Genomic DNA, 17,756 nt, shown 5'->3' with positions numbered 1-17,756 from the left:
GTCATTTCTAAAATATGAGGTTTTTTTCTCTGTTTCCAGCTTTGGATAATTTATCTTTATAGTCACTTGATCCAAAAGTAATTACCAAAAAACACTTTCTGCACCTTTGATTGAAGGTTAGCAGTTTAATGTGCGGCAAAAGGTGAATTAATTATTTGTGCTTTTGTTTAGTTACATACGGGAAAAGAAATGTGTCAATCATAATATTACAACAAGGCCTACTAAAGGTTTTATTTTATATAAAAACTGAAATGATAATCTGTGGCACACTGAAAATAACTTTACTGTATTTTATATTTGCTCACAATTAAATAGTTATTTTCTATGTGCTATCCAGGAAACTAAGACAGATTTGGTGCTTATTGGACCGGTTATATGAATTTTTATATGAATTGAATTCATCAGTCCACGCAGGAAGCCAATGTCATGATTAAGACAGATGTTTGCTCCACTTTATTTGTGATTTTGAGATTTCTAGCAGCAGCAGCAGCAGCTTGAATGATTTCTGACGCCTGAGAATACTCACAGTATAGTCTAGCCTGCAAGAAAAGGGGGTCTGTATCTTTAGACAAAACCTTTAATTCAAGAAAATGTAGTGGTGAGATTGTCTTATTATTTTCTATAAAGTCTCTGTCAGTTTCTATAATAAAATGACTCCAGAGCCAAATTTTAATAATAAAACTGATGTTTTATTTGATTAAAAAAACACTTTTATAACAGTTTAAAATGGTTTGTTTTTCTTCCACCAGATGGTGTTATTCCATGTTAAAAAAAAACACCTCCCACTTTCGACATTATGGACCACCTCATTGTAGAGAAAAGTTACAAAAAGGAGGAGAAGCTTTGCAAATAAAGAAAAAGAAACAGGTCTTTGCATAAACTGCACATTAGGACATATCCCCCTCAGAAATGCTGGTTTTATAAAAACATCATACTGTTGAAGTCATACCTGTGTTAACAAAAAGCATATTATAAAAGCGTTGCTCAGTTACACAGTTGTTTAAGGCACCTGTCTGTTAGGACAAATGCAACAGACACAACAGATATGTTTGTGTTTTGAGGGCAGGTGCTTCAGTTAAGTCACTTGGGATGTTAAAAAGGATGAATTAAAGCTCTCTTAATCTTAAAGTGTTTTCGTGTGTTTGGTGTGAAAGATGTCTACGTTGGTCTCCTGACACTGTCTGAGATCATAGTCACAATATCCAATAGAGAATCTTCCCTAGAAACAGAAGAACACAAACTGTGAACACATCATCATCGTTGACTCATAGAAAATCCACCCTATAGTTCTAATAATATAGCATGGATACTGATAAGTATGAAGTCATACCTTGGGCCTCTGGAAGTAATCGAGCCCTCTCCCTATCTTTATGATCCATCCATTATCAAATCTGAAAACAAATTTGTTTTTGATTACTGCTATAAAATAAAGCTATGATCACAATGGAGTGAAATATCACATCCAAATATCATTTCCCTTGATACTGTAGCCTTCATATCAACAGTACCTGATCTCCCTGTCGTGAATAGTGGAGGAGTACTGCAGATCCAGAGTCACTCCCTGAGCACCGAGACTTTGTCTCAACTCAGCCAGAGCGCTGCTCTGCTGGCCGCTATCCGCCTGCCAGACACGATGAAAGGTCATAAAACGACTGAGCAGACTAAACACAGGTGACAGGTCCTGCTGCTATGTAGTCGATACATTGTATGTCTACTTAATGACATAACCCACCTCTTCCTGTGACGTGAGGAGATGGACCTTTTTCACCTTGCAGGACGCTTTCAGCAGCATCTCACAGAACCGCAGGAAGTTGTACAACTGTGATAAGTGGGATAAGGCTTGTTTAACTTGTTGAGTTTGGAACATTTCGATGTTAGAATTAACTTTACTGAGTTCAGTTAAAAATATAATCCAAAAGTTAAAAAAAAGGGCAAGAAAAAAAAAGGACTTTAATAATTTTTGTGATGTGGAATACAGAATTCAAATCCCATTATCTTTGCTGTATGTCATTCACCACTCTCTCCTCCCAACATGTCCTGTCTCTCTTCAGCTCTCCTATCCAATCAGGGCAAAATGGCCCCAAAAAATACATCTTTAAATAATCTTGAAATGTATTTACCAAAACAACTGGAGTTTTAATGTGTACAGGATATGATTAGGCCTTAGTCATGCCACAGAACTTTGCAGTAAATTAGAGCCAAATTAGATTCAGTGTGCTTTATAAATGATCATTCATCTCACTGACTATTCAGAATAGTTTCTTCTCCCCCTAATTATTGACAATTCTTTTACATAATGGTTTCAGAGTTAGCTTTTTTAAATAGAGTGAACAATAAAATGTGCACCATCAAATTTAACACAAGACCCCCAGAAAGACCTAAAGAAGGCCTTTTGTAATCAATATTGATATTATGATTTAGAAGATTATATTCCTGTGTATAACTAAACGACAGCAAACAAATAACCTTCAATTAAAAGTGAAGAAACTGGCTGCATAGATCAGGTAACTACGCAGATACATGATTCAGATGCAGCTGGAAACAAAGACAGAAAGAAAAAAAAAAACTTCAAACAACAAACACCGATGAAAACAAAGATCTTACTTGGTGTGTGTGCCGTATGTATGGGTCTTGAACCCAGACCTCTGTGAGTAAAGTGCTGATGTATGGCTTGAAAAGAGCCTCATAGCTATAACCAGTAGCATCTTCTGTTATTTTAATCTGCTCGTGATACTTCCCATCTGACAGGAGAGGGAACACAGAAGGAGAAACATGGAGGAAGTAGGCTGAAGAAAGCTTTGAACCAGGAACCTTAATATGAATCATACACTATTAGACACACTCTGTAACATTATGCAATTACAATAAATACCCTGTAGAGGTCGCTTTGACTTGCTTACAGCCGGATAAACGCCAGTATTCATGTTCATTACCTTCTTTCATCTGGTTCACATGAACTTTGATTTGTTCTGCTCTGTCCATGTAGCCTTTAATCTTGTCCCTGTAGTGTCCTCTCTTTGACTCATCCTTCACAGCTGATGGAAACAAGAACACATGTTGGTTCATGTCGTCCTTCACATAAAGCATCAACAATACATCTGAATGCTAGAGATTAGAGACCTTTTAATACGTCCATTAGGAGCTGGATGCCCTCCTGGTAGCAGACGAGAGACTCCTGGAAGCGGCCGATCTGGTCCAACTCCACCGCCCGCTTCAGGACGGAGACAGCGGAGCTTTCCATCCCTGACACGTGATTCTGGCTCATTTTTTAGCCAACCTTTCGTCTGCTTGTTTAAGAAAAAAAACTACAGCGTATTCTTTTCTAATTTCTAGTCAGGAGAGCCACCGAAAGAAGGGAACCCACCCTCTTAACTTGGTTGCTTGACGTGTGCGCCACAAAAATAAATCCCTGGAGAAACTTTAACTGCGACGTGATGGACCTTGATCCTCAGATAGAGACGTTAAAAAACAATAAAAGAAAAATGCTTTTTCATATATTTCCCATTATTTTTTCATTAAAATATAATAATTTAATCTTGGATTTTCAATTTTTTTTAAAAAAATCCTTTGAGGAACCTTGTACACGGAGGATTTGTTGTCTCGGCACAGTTTCCTGTTACTCGCGGACACTTCCGGTGGCATATAGAGAGGGAACTGTCACGGTGTAAACGTGATAGTGAGTTTAACATTGTGTCTTCAGCTTCTTAATCAGTTAAATCCGACTCAACGCTCTGAATATGATGTGAACTTTTTAACATTAGGTTTATTTTCACCGACGTTCATCAGAGTTTGCTGCACGCGGCTCTGCAGGTTTTTAACCTTGGCGTGCAGGACTTCAGTACATGAGAGGATCTAACACTGAAACATTAACATGTCAGCTGTGTGTCGAGGACTGAGACAGTTCCCAGTCAAGGTAAGAACAGTTTTTTTTCATGGTACATCTTGAAATGGCCCCCCTCAATGTCAATACAATACAAGCATGTCAGAAGGTTTTGTTTAATCCTTCAGGAAGGAAGGAAGGAATTGATTTTTTTTTTAAATGTTTTTGTTTTTAAAAATAGACATACTAATCAAAACGATGAAATAATAACATTATTATAAATAATAACATTGTTTCGTAAAACATGTAATTCTGTCTGCGTATGGTTTCAAAAAATCCTACAAAAATTCAAACAACTCAGCTAACAAACTTCCTCCCCATGGCTTCAGAAAGCAGACATTAAAGTAGACACATCGAGGCAAAATCCAGTGTTTGACAAATATTGCCTCACATTATGTGGCCCTATTCCACAGGACCCCCTTGTATTTATCCTTTGCTCTTTTGTGTATCTCTACAGGTGCTGACCGAAACAACCCTTTTGTCACCTGGTTCATGGTTTGTGTCTGCACGCAGCAAATTCACGAAAGCAAGAATCCCACAAGAGGTAAGAAAACAGGAAAAGGCTTCCTCATGTCACGTAGCTGAGTGTAGTTTAATATGTTGAGTAATTTGTAAAAAATCAATGACCATCAAGATGCATTCTTATTCACTTTAACATCTTGGATGCTCTATTAAAGGACCCCTGTGTAAAAATCCTATTTCATTACATTAGTTAATGATGTGCTCCCTGAAGCTCGAGCTTGTTCTACAACATTTAAAATGCTGCATAGTATTATTTTATTTTGTGTCTGTTTTATTCTTCGCAGCTTTTTGCAGAGAGATCGAAAGAACATGAGAAATATGGAGGAGATCCAGACCAACCGCATAAACTGCACATAGTGACACGAGTAAAAAGTGTAAAGCGGAGACCGTACTGGGAGAAAGAAATGGTGAAATACCTTGGGCTTGAAAAGGTAGGGCTTCTTGGGTTTTTTAGAGATCCACTGTAAGTTTGCTAAGAAATTGCCTCAAAATAATTGAAGAATTATGAAAAGTCAAGACAGGTTGTGTGAAACAAAATACTTTGAAGGGATTTTGTAAACGTCTCTGATGAAATCCATGTTTTAGTATTAAAATGTGTTTAACATGATAGTAACATAACACCCAAGGATCTATGAAGTGAAATCATTCAGTAGTTCTTTAAGGTTTTAATAGCTTGGTTAAAAACATTTACCACAACTATGTAATGTAAAATGTTCATCTATGGTTGTATTACCTGAAGCATCTTAGCATGAGTCTACTATAGAGCAGTGAATAATGTAACTGGATTTTTCTTTTGCATTGATGGTGTTCTCTCTTTGTCATGATTAGCCACATGTACCTGTGATTCACAAAAACACGCCTGCAGTCAACAGCCAACTGAAATTTGTCAAACATCTTGTAAGGTAAGAAACGGTCAAGTCTGTAGTTTGATACTAAAACAGATGTCTTTATCTTGTTATGAGCCGTATATAATTTGATGAAGCTCATAGTTTTGTCTGATTTATAAAAGGGACACTTTGTGTGATTTTATGTCCTCTGTCCTGCTTTCAGGATCCAGCCACTACAGACTCCTTATGGACTCCCCGCTGAAGAAGACATGGCTGACACCTACATCAACAGCAAGGGAGAGCTGATCGTTCGTCGTCTTCTTCAACCCGTCGAACCGAAAGCTATCGAGTCTTAGCTCTCATTCGCACGTTATTATTTCAACTGTTTATAAATCTCATGAAAAATCCTCAATTCCCCCGTTTTCTGCTCTGATTTTTTTCTACAACAATTCAGTCACATCACATTTCTTTACCAAACATGACTAAGAAAATCAATGTAAATTAAGAACTGTAGAAGCAGCCTGTATCTTTTCACTTTTTGTACTTTGTAGAGACAGATCTTTTCTATTTAGCCGGAACAAAAATGTAGTTTGGGTTTGGTCTACAGTTACATTTACACAACCTAATGCAATGAGAAGCATTTAAAGCTCTTTACAGGATGAAGCCGTGTTGTAATTCGACACTATTACACATTTAGTGTGCACTCACTGTACATCCTTAAACTATATACACGTACTCTTCAGACTGGTGTATGGGCAGAACTAATCAGTCGACATGAACCATGTAGAATCCTAAACTAACCCAACCTGCTCATCACTAGACCTCGAAAAGAAATCTTGCAGATATTAAAATGTTTTATAGAGACCCTGAACAACTGTGTGGTTTCAAAACCAGGATGGATGCAATGCATGGCAGTCTATTTAATGGAAAATGTGACAAAGTACATGGTTACTAGTTTTTGAATTATTGGGACCTTGAGTTGGGCTCCTTTAATCCAAGCTGATCCAATCAGATTTGTTAATGAAACACGTCCACCTCACACAAAGTGTGTTGACATCAGTTCAGGATGCTGCTACAAGAACAAGTCGGTGAGATGATTCAGAAAGGGGAAAAAAACCAGAGGGCGCATATATACACGGATACAAACGTATGCATGTTTCCTGATGGGTTTTAACATATCTTTACACTTAAATACAAATGTTTATTTGCAATTTGATTTTATGACGGGTTTAAATTTTAACAATGAAACAAACAATGAAGCAAAAGGCTCTTTGACACCATCTGTGTCATGGTAAATGTTATCTTGTTCTTATAATGCACGATTCATGACTAGGATGTATTCAAACATAGAAGACAATTCATGAAATACGTATAAAACAAGGATGCCAACAGCTATAATAAAATAATTAGATTTGTGATATGGTAAATCAAAATATGGAGATTTGTAGAAATAGGTAAGTCACTTAGAGAGAGGGGTAAGAAAAATCAAAGTGGGCTGTCTGCTGAACTTTATGAGGTAGCCCTGAGAGAGAACCAGAGGACTGTTGGTGCCCCTCAGTCATCTTCAGTCTGAGTCCGAGTCGTCTGAGTCGTAGCCCCTCCCTCTGATGGTTTTCTTCTCCACCTTTGTGAACTTTGTGCCCGACCTCTTGTTAAATGTAGGAGGCTCCATCAGGTTACCGCTAGAAGAGAACACAAACGTTACTTTTTTAGTGCCACATTTTCTGGGATTCTGTGGCTCTGATGCTTTAGAGATAAATGAGGCAGCCTGCTCTGTCTCACCTGTAGTTGATAACACCTGCACAGCCGAGTCTCCATTCAAGCATCTCTGTGGGAAACTCGTCTGTGTTACCCAGGTCAGTGAAGCCCACAACATAGTCCTTTGTCTTTCCGTCCAAGAGCAGGGCCAGCGTGGGAATGACCTTGATACAAAGCCTCTCTGACAGAAACGGGGCCTTTTCCACGTTCAGCTTGAGGAATTTGGTCTCAACGTGCTTCTTTGCCAAGATGGCCAAGTGTTTGTCAAGGATCTTACACCTACAGGAGGGAGGACAGAACGACAAGGTAAGCAACCTTGACATAAAAACAGACACCCAAAGAAACAAAAAACGTCCAAGTTTGCAAGTACGTTAGAGCGCTGACTCTTCGTACCGTCATGCTCTGCGTTGGTAAAGATGACTGAACAACATTTTTTATTCTGTCGTATAAAAGCCTGGAATGATTTTTAGAAACTGCTTGTTTTGTTTTACAAAGAGTAAAACGCTCAACATCTTACTTTGTTAGAATGCTAAAAAAAAACACTTCTTATTTGCAAAGCTTATATCAGGAAATGTTGTCAGGTTGATGTTTGAAATGCTGAATCAATAAATAGCATTCTTGCAGATTAATGTTCATTGCTTTAACTGACTAACTGGTCAAATGTCTGTAGACAATATATATGCATTTATTGTAGCTTCGCACTCGCCTGAAGGTTGAATTTCTGTAGAAGTGGCAGACGACATTCTTGGTCTCCTTGACCTCGCCGAAAAACTCTTTCTCACTGGGGATTTCTCGGTACTCCCCGTGGCCTTTAGACAACCACTCCTAATAACAGAGGACAAAGATTAGCGGCAGGACAATACATAACAAAGGAGAGAAAAAAAAACAACATACAGTTGGCCGAATCAGGATGAGAAAAATAATTTCCCCCCAAAAGTTTCTTGTACAAACATGAGAGTGAACGATGGTCTATTAATCAGACCAGGTTACTCACCGTGTTCTTTGGATAAAATTTGACTGTTTCCAAATTTTACAATCACAAAACTTGACTTTGTTTTTTCCATAGCCAACCCGATCATTCAAATTTCTTTCAAAATTTAACGTAGTAAAATAGTAGAAATTCTGTTAAATAGGTTCAAGTTTAAGAAAAGCATCCCACATACCTGCTTCTGTTTCTGGGCTTTTTTCAGAGCCTCCAACCGCCTCTCCTTCAGTCTCTCCAAATCATCTTCATCCATCTCATTCAGTTTGCTCAGCTGAGCGTCCACCGACTCCTCCACCAGCTTGGCTGACTGCTCCAAGACCTTTGTGATGATGTCCATTTGTTGGTTAGCCATGGTTGACGGTTCCGTGTAAAACTCTTTCTGATTGCGGAGAGGAAAAGAACAGGTCATGAAAAGCTGGGACTTGAAACAAAGGTCGACATTGACATCGAGGCACCTGTAAATCCCATCAGACCACAAAGAACTCTCAAACAAAGTGATATTAATTGACCCATATTTACAGAATAAAGTATGCGTTACAATGATTTCTCCAGCTAGATGCATCTTAATACAGCTTTCTTATGATAATTCAGGGCTTTTCACATGAACGTTACTACACTGCTGCTTCAGAAAACATTGGTGGAGGTCAATGCTTCTTAATCGACAACATTAAATTAATATTTAACACCCTGACCAATCAGTTTTATAAAAAGTGGGCGTTTAAGTATGAGATGGAAAAACTATTTGGGGGTTTTATTGCAGGGTTTTTGCACTGGACTGTATTCAGTATAGCAACGGGCATTTGTGACCAAAGCATCATCCCACAGGTATGAATGAAGTCGCAGAAGTACAATGATTACCCACTGGTGGTAATAATAATAATAACAGGAGTGTAATCAAACAAAGGCTCGACGTGTGTCCACAGGACAAAACCATGGCAACGCCAGGACACACCTTGATTTAGCCGGGTGTTAGCCCAGTGCGTTTACATAATAAGGCTATTGTTCCCGCCTATTCACCACTCTGCTTCGTTTGCAGATAATTCTTATACGCATTTTAGATGTTATGCCCTTATTTTAATTTATTTATTCTCTCTCTCCATTTTTTTTTTTTTTTACAGAAATCAAGTGACACTGGAACAATCCGCTCGCTATCGTACTAGGTCAGCTAACGTTAGCCCTCTGAAGCGCATAGCCGTGAACTCTCGCGTTAAAATAGACACACGGTGGATTTAAAACGAGAATGTAAACTGTGAACTTTGGGTTGCAGTTCAAGTGAACATTTTCAACAGAGTGACCATCCTGTTAATAAACGAGTTACTTACCTGGTGGAGATGTGAGTACGTTTAACAGCAGTCGCTTCAGTTCGTGCGCTAAGTGCGAACCGATGCAGCGGATATGACGTAAAAAAACCCTCGGTCACTCGACCTGACGTCACGCTGATGTTTGCACAAAATGTTTGATTACAGCGCCTACCTCTGGATTTAGAGTAATACTACAGTTTACATAGTTAGCGAAGATAAACAAAATCCAGCACCAAATATTTGGTTATTTCAAACAGTCATTTAATGAGATATATTAAATGAGATATGACGTTTTCTATGTTGGACATGCAACACACGTTTACACAGGATACAAGATGCTGTGGAAATGCACTGACAGAGTGACGTCAGAGTGATGGAGCTGGTGGGGAGAGGGGATTCGACTGTGCCCAAGCACCTCTCAGGCTACCAGACACTGCACCGAAATTAAAGGAATTAGTACTAAGTGCAAAAACATGACAAAGACAGTTTTATTAAGACCAAGTTTACAGTTTATTACCAAGATTTAGAAAACTTACAAACAAGTTCACAGCTTCAGGTCTTCAGGCACAAGCCAGTTTAAAGAAGTCAAGACTGGCCATTTTAACTTCTGGCCATTTCCTTCAAGACAGATATGACAGGTGAAGAGAAGCAATCATCTTGAAAGTGAGTGGAGACTTGCACATTCTAAGATACATTCATTTCAACAAGTTGATTGATTTGGTTTGCATATAGGGACACCTTTTGACATCCTTTTTTTTTTAAACCACAAACTTCACGTCTTGCACGGTGAGATACCAAGCCTGCCAGCCAGCTGCATCTGCTGAGTCCTTCTCATCACCAATCATCGTTTACTCCACAGAAATACACTAAAGTAGCCACTCGCATAGAAAAGTATTCATGTATGAAGTAAACAAGAACACACAACAGGTGTAAAAGTCCAAAATTAGATCAGCAGTTCCTATACAGATCCAACATCATTTCAGTTTTCAAATTTGTGAAATTGGATAGTAAATCACACTTGAAAACCAAGATATATTTCAGATACAAAGGCTGTATTAAAGATCACATAAAATTGAAGGGACATCTCACTTGTTAGAAAAAAAAGAAATGCATAGGCTACTTATTGATTGCCTGTCAACATCCTTGTGAGTCAGAGTGCTACTGAGAATCAACAGTTAACCTCACATGAAGTGCTTTGGCCAGCTTCGGATTTCCTATTGATACACTTAAAAACAGTTAAAGACTTATCAAGATTTACAATTTACAGGGAGTTACTAAGAATTCACTACATGTAAACAATACCGGAGGGAAACCCTTCACATACATCTTTTCTTTTTAAAACTTTCAACAAATATCTTTAAATCATTATTTACACACTTTAATAACAGTTTGGCACTTTTTTTTTTGCAGAGATAAGTACAATACACTACTGTATGCAGCAGACTAGATTTTGTTTGCTTTTTTTGGTGACATGGTAGTTGTTGATTTTTCACAGGTCAGACCAAGTGGCATGGAGCACCAATGAAAATATTGATGACTGGATATCATATCCCTACAATTCTGGAATTATTATAGGTTTGGCTTTTGATGAGTGCTACGAGGATGACTGATTCCAACATCAGCAGTGATTGTGATTGACAGTCATTATTTGAAAATCTGCATCATGAAGCTGCTTAAAGGAATACAAATAAAGCTCTATTTATGTGGTTGAGATACCACTTAAACATACTGTATGTGAGTAGGTGATACATGAGGGATATCAACTGCTTCAGTAAGAGTACAATGCTCAGCAGGAGAGGGGAGATTTTTAATCTTTGCACCACTTTGTCAGGAGAAAGAGTGAAGGACTTTCTGCAAAAATGTTCATATAAAAATCCACTTTTGTTTGAAATGACTCATCGCATTATATAGAAAAGAACGCCATAGTAAAAACGATGGACTTGAAAACTCTCACTTAGTTGTGACCTGTCCTATAAAAACCAGTACAGAAAAAAAAAAAAAGATCACTGCACATACACTCAAATACTGTCATGGCTTTTGTAACATTTCCTCATATTGTGTGTTTGATACTAGTGCTTCATTTCTGTGGCCACTGAAAGTATCCTTCCAGATGATTCAGTGGCGTTCACCGTTGAAAATAAGCTAAATGTAGATGACATGATCGGAGGATTTTGTTACAGCTGCAACACAAAAAAAAAGGTGCACGCCTCTTTTTTATGATACTTTCAGAGTGCTGCCATAAGCCTGCTGCACAACCACCTGCACGTTGTCCAGTATGAAGTCAAAAGCCATACTCCAAACAGACTCCACCGACTGCTGCATGATCCTGCAAAGAAAATAAACCAACAAAAGATGAGTAAAGGGGTGGAGGAAAAACAAAAAAAGGAGGAATAGAGGAGATTGTTATGAGGAGTACTGACCTTTTCATGTATTTTATGATCAAATCCAACCTCTCCAGATCTTTATCCTCGATCAGATCAGTGCAGTATTTCACCACCTGCAGGATGTCCTCCTCCATGGGTTCTAATAAAAGGTGAGAGGAGGTTTACAATGTGTATTTGCGACTACTCAAACAACAGAGATAAATGTGTGGACATACTGCCCAAACTATCACGTTGTGTGTTGTGGCAACAGCTGACAAAACAAAAAGCACTCCTGGAGGTGTCCGTGTTGCTTTCCCGACTTGCAACTGGAACACGCTCAACCCGGGTGTGACGTCATTCCCCGTTCTGAGTGATTTCTTTCTATTAGGTGGTAATCTTTTCAGGGTTTCCACAAGAAGTTTGAGACTTTTCCGCTGCCAGGAAAAGAAACGCTAAGTGGACACGGGGCCTTATATGGTTTTAAATAATATTTCAACCAACTTTGCCAAGGGCGGTCCGGTCCTTGTACGACCGGAGCAGGAGTATGGTTCGCATTGCCGGTATTAAGTCGGACCTGTTCCCGGTGCGCGTTGGCCTCCGGCAGGGCTGCCCTTTGTCACCGGTTCTGTTCATTACTTTTATGGACAGAATTTCTAGGCGCAGTCAGGGGCCGGAGGGGGTCCGGTTCGGAGACCACAGGATCTCGTCTCTGCTTTTTGCGGATGATGTGGTCTTGTTGGCTCCATCGAACCCGGACCTTCAGTGCGCACTGGGGCGGTTCGCTACCGAGTGTGAGACGGCTGGGATGAGGATCAGCACCTCTAAATCTGAGGCCATGGTTCTCGACCGGAAAAAGGTGGTTTGCCCCCTTCGGGTCGGTGGGGAGTCCTTGCCCCAGGTGGAGGAGTTTAAGTATCTCGGGGTCTTGTTCACGAGTGGGGGGAAGATGGAGCGTGAGATCGACAGACGGATCGGTGCGGCGTCTGCAGTCATGCGGTCGCTGTATCGGTCCGTCGTGGTGAAGAAGGAGCTAAGCCGAAAGGCGAAGCTCTCGATTTACCGGTCGATCTTCGTTCCTACCCTCACCTATGGTCATGAGCTTTGGGTCATGACCGAAAGAACGAGATCTCGGATACAAGCGGCCGAAATGGGCTTCCTCCGTAGGGTGGCTGGGCGCACCCTTAGAGATAGGGTGAGGAGCTCGGTCACCAGGGAGGAGCTCGGAGTAGAGCCGTTACTCCTCCACATCGAGAGGAGTCAGTTGAGGTGGTTCGGGCATCTGGTCCGGATGCCCCCTGGACGCCTCCCTAGGGAGGTGTTCCGGGCATGTCCCTCCGGGAGGAGGCCTCAGGGTAGACCCAGGACACGCTGGAGAGACTACGTCTCTCGGCTGGCTTGGGAACGCCTCGGGGTCCCACCGGAAGAGCTGGAGGAGGTGTCTGGGGTGAGGGAAGTCTGGGTGTCTCTGCTTAGACTGCTGCCCCCGCGACCCGGCCCCGGATAAGCGGTAGAAAATGGATGGATGGATGGAACCAACTAGAATTTTTTTTTTTAAATGAATTTAAGCACTTGTGAGGAACTTTCGATATGTATTAATCTTGGCCTCTGTGGACAACACAGTTCACCTTATCTCTCTCTAATATTGCTCCGTACATGTGTTAGAAGTGTTTCTGAATAATATAACAATATTGCAAAGCTTTTCTTCACCATGTACCTGTTATGGTGGTCACCCACTCCCGAAGGAGCGTTTTTATGTCGGTCAGGTCGCAGGCTCCGGCCAACGTTGGAGCAGGGCGAGTGATGAATTCCGAGAGACAGTCTGGGATGTCTGGTTTTGAGTTTGAAGAGGAGGGACCGTTTTCAGCCTGGGAAAAAGATTAGTAGCAAAAATGTTTTGAGCTCAAAAAGAGCCATAAAGTATCCGTCTTTGCATTCTGTCTTTAAAAAAAAAAAAAATTCATGTGAGAAATTGAATTCTCACCTGTAGGATGCTCATTGGTTCCCGTGGTTTTACAGGAGGCGGTAAGATCTTGGCTGGGCTGTTAGTCATGTGACGCTTCTTCTGAGGGGACGGACCTTTTTTGACAGGACTCGCTGCATTTTTTCTTTTGTAGCGCCGCTTCACCCGACCGATCCCAATCCCAACCCCTGACTGTTTAAGCTGCAACAGTGGATTCTTCTGATCCACAGCTGACAACACAAGTGGAATAATAAATGTGCATGAATTACATTGATGCATTCATGAATGTGGAAACTCATTGTCTTTATAACCATCTACTTACAAAGTTTTGACAGGGGCTGGACATTTGTAACACGGTTGTATGCTGACTTGAGTTCCTCCTGGAGCTCCTTGGGAAGGGCAGCAAAAACATCTGGATCAACCTGCAGTTAGAAAGGGAATTCTGCTTTGTAAATAAGAGAAAAGCTTTGACCTTCTTAGTAAAGGTGTCTTTGAAAGAATTCTATTTAAAGATACGTGAAGATGTTCAAAAGTGTTTTTCACATTGCAATCTGTTACGACAGGGGTGTCCAAAGTGCGGCCCGGGGGCCATTTGTGGCCCTTGAGTGGATTTTTTGTGGCCCTTGACTTCAAATCGAAGAATCAGAAGATTTTGGCCCCAGGCCTCATCAGATGGCATATTTTGTTCTTTTTTTCTTTTTCATGTTAGCGAGGGAGACCTATAAAAGCCTGACTATTCTTTCCAAAAAATTAGAACACAACAGTTTCCCACTGCAATTAGTTATTGTGTATTTAAATTATTTTTTGAAGAGGTCAAAATACAAAAAGTTCCTTCCAATATTTAAAAAAAAACAAAAAAAAAACCCTGTGGCCCGTGAGCGATTCTAACGTGACAATTTTGGCCCGCAAGAAAAAAAGTTTGGACACCACTGTGTTACGACCTTAGAGGCAGAAAGACTTTGCCTGACCACTTCCCCCTGTGTTTAACACTGTAAGCGAGGCGTCACACAAGCCTAACATATTTTGCCTTGAACTGACTATGTACTGTATACAGGGCTCAAATGAACACAAGTGTTAGAATGACTAAATAAACAGACACCTTTTGTGACGACTTGGACCTCTGAGAGACTTCAGGATCGTTCACAAAAGGCCAAATTTACAAACTAGAAGTATTTTGAAACCAGCTCTCTACTGTTTAATGCCTTCATATGAGTGATGAACTCAAGATCAAATGTCTCCCAGGATGAACACACAAGAAACACATCATGAGTACAGAATAGCACTACAGAGGAAGATTACAGTGTGGACACTTAAGATAAAAACTAATTGTAACCATTAAAAATCTATGATTGAGAAGGGACAGAGAGAGTCCAGAGCAGACTGCTTGATTTGCTTCCACTGTGTGGAATTCCTCTTTATCTCCCCTGATGCAGAGCTATTAAACATGTTAATTATACTACGAAAGGGTTTTAAAAATGGAAAAAAAAAAGATCACGTCAAACCTCAACATCCCTACCTGTGAGAAGTTTGGCAGTTCCAGTACAATTCCGGGACTGTCTGGCTCGTTTGGAATCTGCAGGACCAACGTGCCGACAGGAGGAGTGTACAGAGCAGGGACAGAGGCCGGAGGACGAGGAGGGGAGGACGGACGAGACCTGAGACATGACGGCTGTGGAAGAGGAGAGGAGGGCTTCGAACGGTTACTTCCTCTCCCGTCACGGTTAGTCCATGAGTGCTCCACTTGTTCTCTCAGGTCTGCGGGTAACGCCTCCAAAACTGAACGATCCACCTAAGAACATCACAGAGAAACAGAGAATGAAGGTGAAAACATACTTTTTTTTTTTTTTTTAACCTTTTAACCTTTTAACTCGGCAACAGACATACAATCGAAATGCCATTTCTTGGAGTATGTTCAAATGCTTCATATATCTTGAATCTGCACACCCTAAACTACCATTCGGATGTTCCCTACGTCAAAAAACAGAAATAACTGATACCAGCATACTGCTTCAAAAGGTTGAGCTCCCTCTGATCCATTACACACTTTGTTGAAGACCTCACCTGTGAAGGGGAGGGGACTTCGATACTGAAGTTGAGACGTGCTTTGGAATGTCTTGGCGTTTGTCTGCAGCCCTGCTGGTCTCTGCTCGTCCCTGGGATTGGCTCGGGAGGTGACAGAGGAAGAGGAGAAGAGCAGGCGGATGCTGCTGTGGTCGACGGAGTCTTTTCCTCGCGCCTGTTGTTCTCTGAAGAATCTGGAACATCCACCTTGACTTTCAGTTCACCTCCAAGACGACGACGACGAACAAAACAAGCAGGAACTCAAAAGACAAAAACACAAACCTATGGAGCTGGATCTGGCACTCAATCCCTGTCCAAACAGCATGTCTTTGATTGAGCGAGACCGGGAGCTGGTGGAGTCCTGCGTGACAGAGTTTCCTTCGAGAAGCTGAACCTGGATGCCGACTCCTCTCAGATCCTCAACCTGCAGCTTCATGCCATGAAACAGCTTGATGACTGCAGCTGCGATGAGCTCCCCACTGTCGGTGGACTGGGCGAGCATCACAGTCCTGACAGATACGAAAATAAGGGACAAAAAAACATGTGTAAGGAAAGAGGGCACTTTTGATCACTTGTTACCAACGACAGGAATGACTTCTTGTTTCTTACTTGGCAAGATTGTCACATATGCCATGACCGCCGTATTTGGCCGGTTCCAGTGGAGCTCCGACCTTGCGGACCATGATCTTGAGGGTGACTCTGCGACCCCTCAACCCGGCTTCTTGTAATCGCTTTTGCACCTCCGTGGATAAGTTAGTGAGGAAACACTCGGCCTCGTCAACCTGCTCACAGAAACAGAGCGACACTTTAGAGGAAGAGGAGCGGAGGAGGAGGAGGAGAAAGAAGAGACGGCACAGGTGAAGACAAGCAGGAGTAACCTTGGTAAAGCGGATGTTGTAGTTCATCTCTGCTGAGACGGACTTCCTTTCCTTCTCGTAGCGAACCGGCCTGTCGTCCAGACCCCTGCAGAAGCGGAACAGGGTCTGTCCGGTCCGGGGGCCAAACTTCTTCTGGAGATGAGACAGCGACACCTGCTGGAGGTCCCCACATGACCTCACACCCATAGCAGCTAGCTTTCTGCCCATAACAGGCCCAACACCTAGAAAAATACATTTTGATCAAACAGAAATTTACCACAAACAAGAAAACTTAAACCTGTGTGGACTGAGCACGATGATGATCATTGTATCTACCTGGTAAGCTTGTCACTGCCAGGTCTCTGATGAAATCATCCACTTCTTCACTCTTTAGGAAGTATTGGCCTTCTGGCTTCGCCTTACGGGTCGCCAGCCGAGCCAACAGGATGTTGGACCCTGAACAGATGAGCAGTTGGTTGGAGATGACCCCAAAAAAAGAAAAAAAGAAAAAAAGGACAAGACCTTTTCCACCATTAGATCAGCATATACTCACCCATGCCCACTGAGGCACTGCATCCTGTTTTCTCCTTGATGTCTGCTCTGATCACCTCTGCCAGGTCTTCTGCAGAGATGCCCAACTCAGCTAGCAGGGAGGTGGAATCGATCAACAATTCATCACAGCTCAGAGCCTCGATGTCATGGGTGTAACTGCAAAAAAAACAACAACAAAAAAAACAACCCAAAATGTTTTAAAGAGAGAATGCACTTGAGGTTATTTTGCATTTAAAAGGCAGTGAGGTGTGTGACAAATTCCAAGAGGGAGTCTTACCCGGCTAGAGTCTCGTACAAGGTGAAAGCCACTTCTTTATACGCCTCAAAATCATAAGGGACGGACTGCAGCGAGGGACACAACTGCTTCGCTTTACCAAAAAACATCCCATTCCTCACGCCCACCTGCCTGTGAGAGAACCAATTGACAGACATTGTGGTCAAGTATTTTTTTCGTCTGACATTGTGACAGAACAAAATGAGAAATTTGTGCTGATTATTATGATTTATTTTTTTTAATTTTTTTTTAAAATCTTACCTAGCTTCATAACTGCAGGATGCAATCTCTGCCATGGACAGAGAAGCAGCGTCCTGTTCCACTCCGTTAGCATGGGAGTCAGGACTCTCCTGTGAGGGAGTTCTGTAAAGATCCCCATCTGCGCTTTCTGAGAAACAGAACAAGGATCGACTTAG

At 41.3% G+C, this 17,756-nt stretch overlaps 4 protein-coding genes across 4 annotated transcripts in view; 1 reads left to right on the top strand and 3 right to left on the bottom strand.

Annotated features, from left to right (window-relative positions):
• Positions 1-667: 667 nt before the first annotated feature.
• Positions 668-3,427, bottom strand: mitd1 (MIT, microtubule interacting and transport, domain containing 1). Its single transcript, XM_079357688.1, has 7 exons — positions 3,121-3,427; positions 2,934-3,035; positions 2,605-2,741; positions 1,733-1,819; positions 1,509-1,621; positions 1,331-1,391; positions 668-1,219 (listed from the first exon to the last, which is right to left on the bottom strand). Exons 1-7 carry the CDS (start codon positions 3,263-3,265, stop codon positions 1,124-1,126), a joined length of 741 nt encoding a protein of 246 aa, XP_079213814.1. The 5' UTR covers positions 3,266-3,427; the 3' UTR covers positions 668-1,123.
• A 170-nt stretch (positions 3,428-3,597) lies between these two features.
• Positions 3,598-5,641, top strand: mrpl30 (mitochondrial ribosomal protein L30). Its single transcript, XM_079357689.1, has 5 exons — positions 3,598-3,913; positions 4,338-4,424; positions 4,687-4,833; positions 5,231-5,304; positions 5,453-5,641. The coding sequence occupies exons 1-5, from the start codon at positions 3,872-3,874 to the stop codon at positions 5,583-5,585; spliced, it is 483 nt and encodes a 160-aa protein (XP_079213815.1). The 5' UTR covers positions 3,598-3,871; the 3' UTR covers positions 5,586-5,641.
• Positions 5,642-6,416: 775 nt separating this feature from the next.
• On the bottom strand, positions 6,417-9,403 carry txndc9 (thioredoxin domain containing 9). Its single transcript, XM_079357690.1, has 5 exons — positions 9,295-9,403; positions 8,151-8,351; positions 7,694-7,812; positions 7,012-7,266; positions 6,417-6,911 (listed from the first exon to the last, which is right to left on the bottom strand). The coding sequence occupies exons 2-5, from the start codon at positions 8,322-8,324 to the stop codon at positions 6,794-6,796; spliced, it is 666 nt and encodes a 221-aa protein (XP_079213816.1). The 5' UTR covers positions 8,325-8,351; positions 9,295-9,403; the 3' UTR covers positions 6,417-6,793.
• A 1,656-nt stretch (positions 9,404-11,059) lies between these two features.
• Positions 11,060-17,756, bottom strand: part of rev1 (REV1 DNA directed polymerase) — an 11,664-nt gene continuing 4,967 nt past the window's right edge. The window contains exons 9-22 of the mRNA XM_079357243.1: positions 17,602-17,728; positions 17,344-17,472; positions 17,068-17,222; positions 16,851-16,970; positions 16,536-16,756; positions 16,267-16,439; positions 15,940-16,166; positions 15,658-15,851; positions 15,113-15,385; positions 13,919-14,018; positions 13,618-13,826; positions 13,351-13,501; positions 11,694-11,796; positions 11,060-11,599 (exon numbers count right to left, since the gene is read on the bottom strand). Of these exons, the coding sequence (XP_079213369.1) occupies positions 11,488-11,599; positions 11,694-11,796; positions 13,351-13,501; positions 13,618-13,826; positions 13,919-14,018; positions 15,113-15,385; positions 15,658-15,851; positions 15,940-16,166; positions 16,267-16,439; positions 16,536-16,756; positions 16,851-16,970; positions 17,068-17,222; positions 17,344-17,472; positions 17,602-17,728 (2,294 nt within the window). The 3' untranslated portion in view covers positions 11,060-11,487. The remainder of the gene's footprint in view (positions 11,600-11,693; positions 11,797-13,350; positions 13,502-13,617; positions 13,827-13,918; positions 14,019-15,112; positions 15,386-15,657; positions 15,852-15,939; positions 16,167-16,266; positions 16,440-16,535; positions 16,757-16,850; positions 16,971-17,067; positions 17,223-17,343; positions 17,473-17,601; positions 17,729-17,756) is intronic.

This window comes from Symphodus melops (assembly GCF_947650265.1).
Source record: "Symphodus melops genome assembly, chromosome: 12".
Classification (NCBI taxonomy): Eukaryota; Metazoa; Chordata; class Actinopteri; order Labriformes; family Labridae; genus Symphodus; species Symphodus melops.
The sequence above is the reverse complement of the archived record's forward strand: the minus strand, read 5'-3'. Positions and strand labels throughout refer to the sequence as shown.

What these genes read in the sequence shown, in the direction of transcription:
- mitd1 (XM_079357688.1), bottom strand. Translation starts at nt 3,265, where the DNA reads ATGAGCCAGAATCACGTGTCAGGGATGGAAAGCTCCGCTGTCTCCGTC. An exon ending in CCTAATGGACGTATTAAAAG is followed by an intron (nt 3,036 to 3,120) that starts GTCTCTAATCTC and finishes TGTTTCCATCAG; the next exon opens with CTGTGAAGGATGAGTCAAAG. An exon ending in ACATACGGCACACACACCAA is followed by an intron (nt 1,820 to 2,604) that starts GTAAGATCTTTG and finishes CACTTATCACAG; the next exon opens with TTGTACAACTTCCTGCGGTT.
- mrpl30 (XM_079357689.1), top strand. Translation starts at nt 3,872, where the DNA reads ATGTCAGCTGTGTGTCGAGGACTGAGACAGTTCCCAGTCAAG. An exon ending in TGAGACAGTTCCCAGTCAAG is followed by an intron (nt 3,914 to 4,337) that starts GTAAGAACAGTT and finishes GTATCTCTACAG; the next exon opens with GTGCTGACCGAAACAACCCT. An exon ending in AAGCAAGAATCCCACAAGAG is followed by an intron (nt 4,425 to 4,686) that starts GTAAGAAAACAG and finishes TATTCTTCGCAG; the next exon opens with CTTTTTGCAGAGAGATCGAA.
- txndc9 (XM_079357690.1), bottom strand. Translation starts at nt 8,324, where the DNA reads ATGGCTAACCAACAAATGGACATCATCACAAAGGTCTTGGAGCAGTCA. An exon ending in TACAGAAATTCAACCTTCAG is followed by an intron (nt 7,267 to 7,693) that starts GCGAGTGCGAAG and finishes TCCCTCCTGTAG; the next exon opens with GTGTAAGATCCTTGACAAAC. An exon ending in GCAGGTGTTATCAACTACAG is followed by an intron (nt 6,912 to 7,011) that starts GTGAGACAGAGC and finishes GTTCTCTTCTAG; the next exon opens with CGGTAACCTGATGGAGCCTC.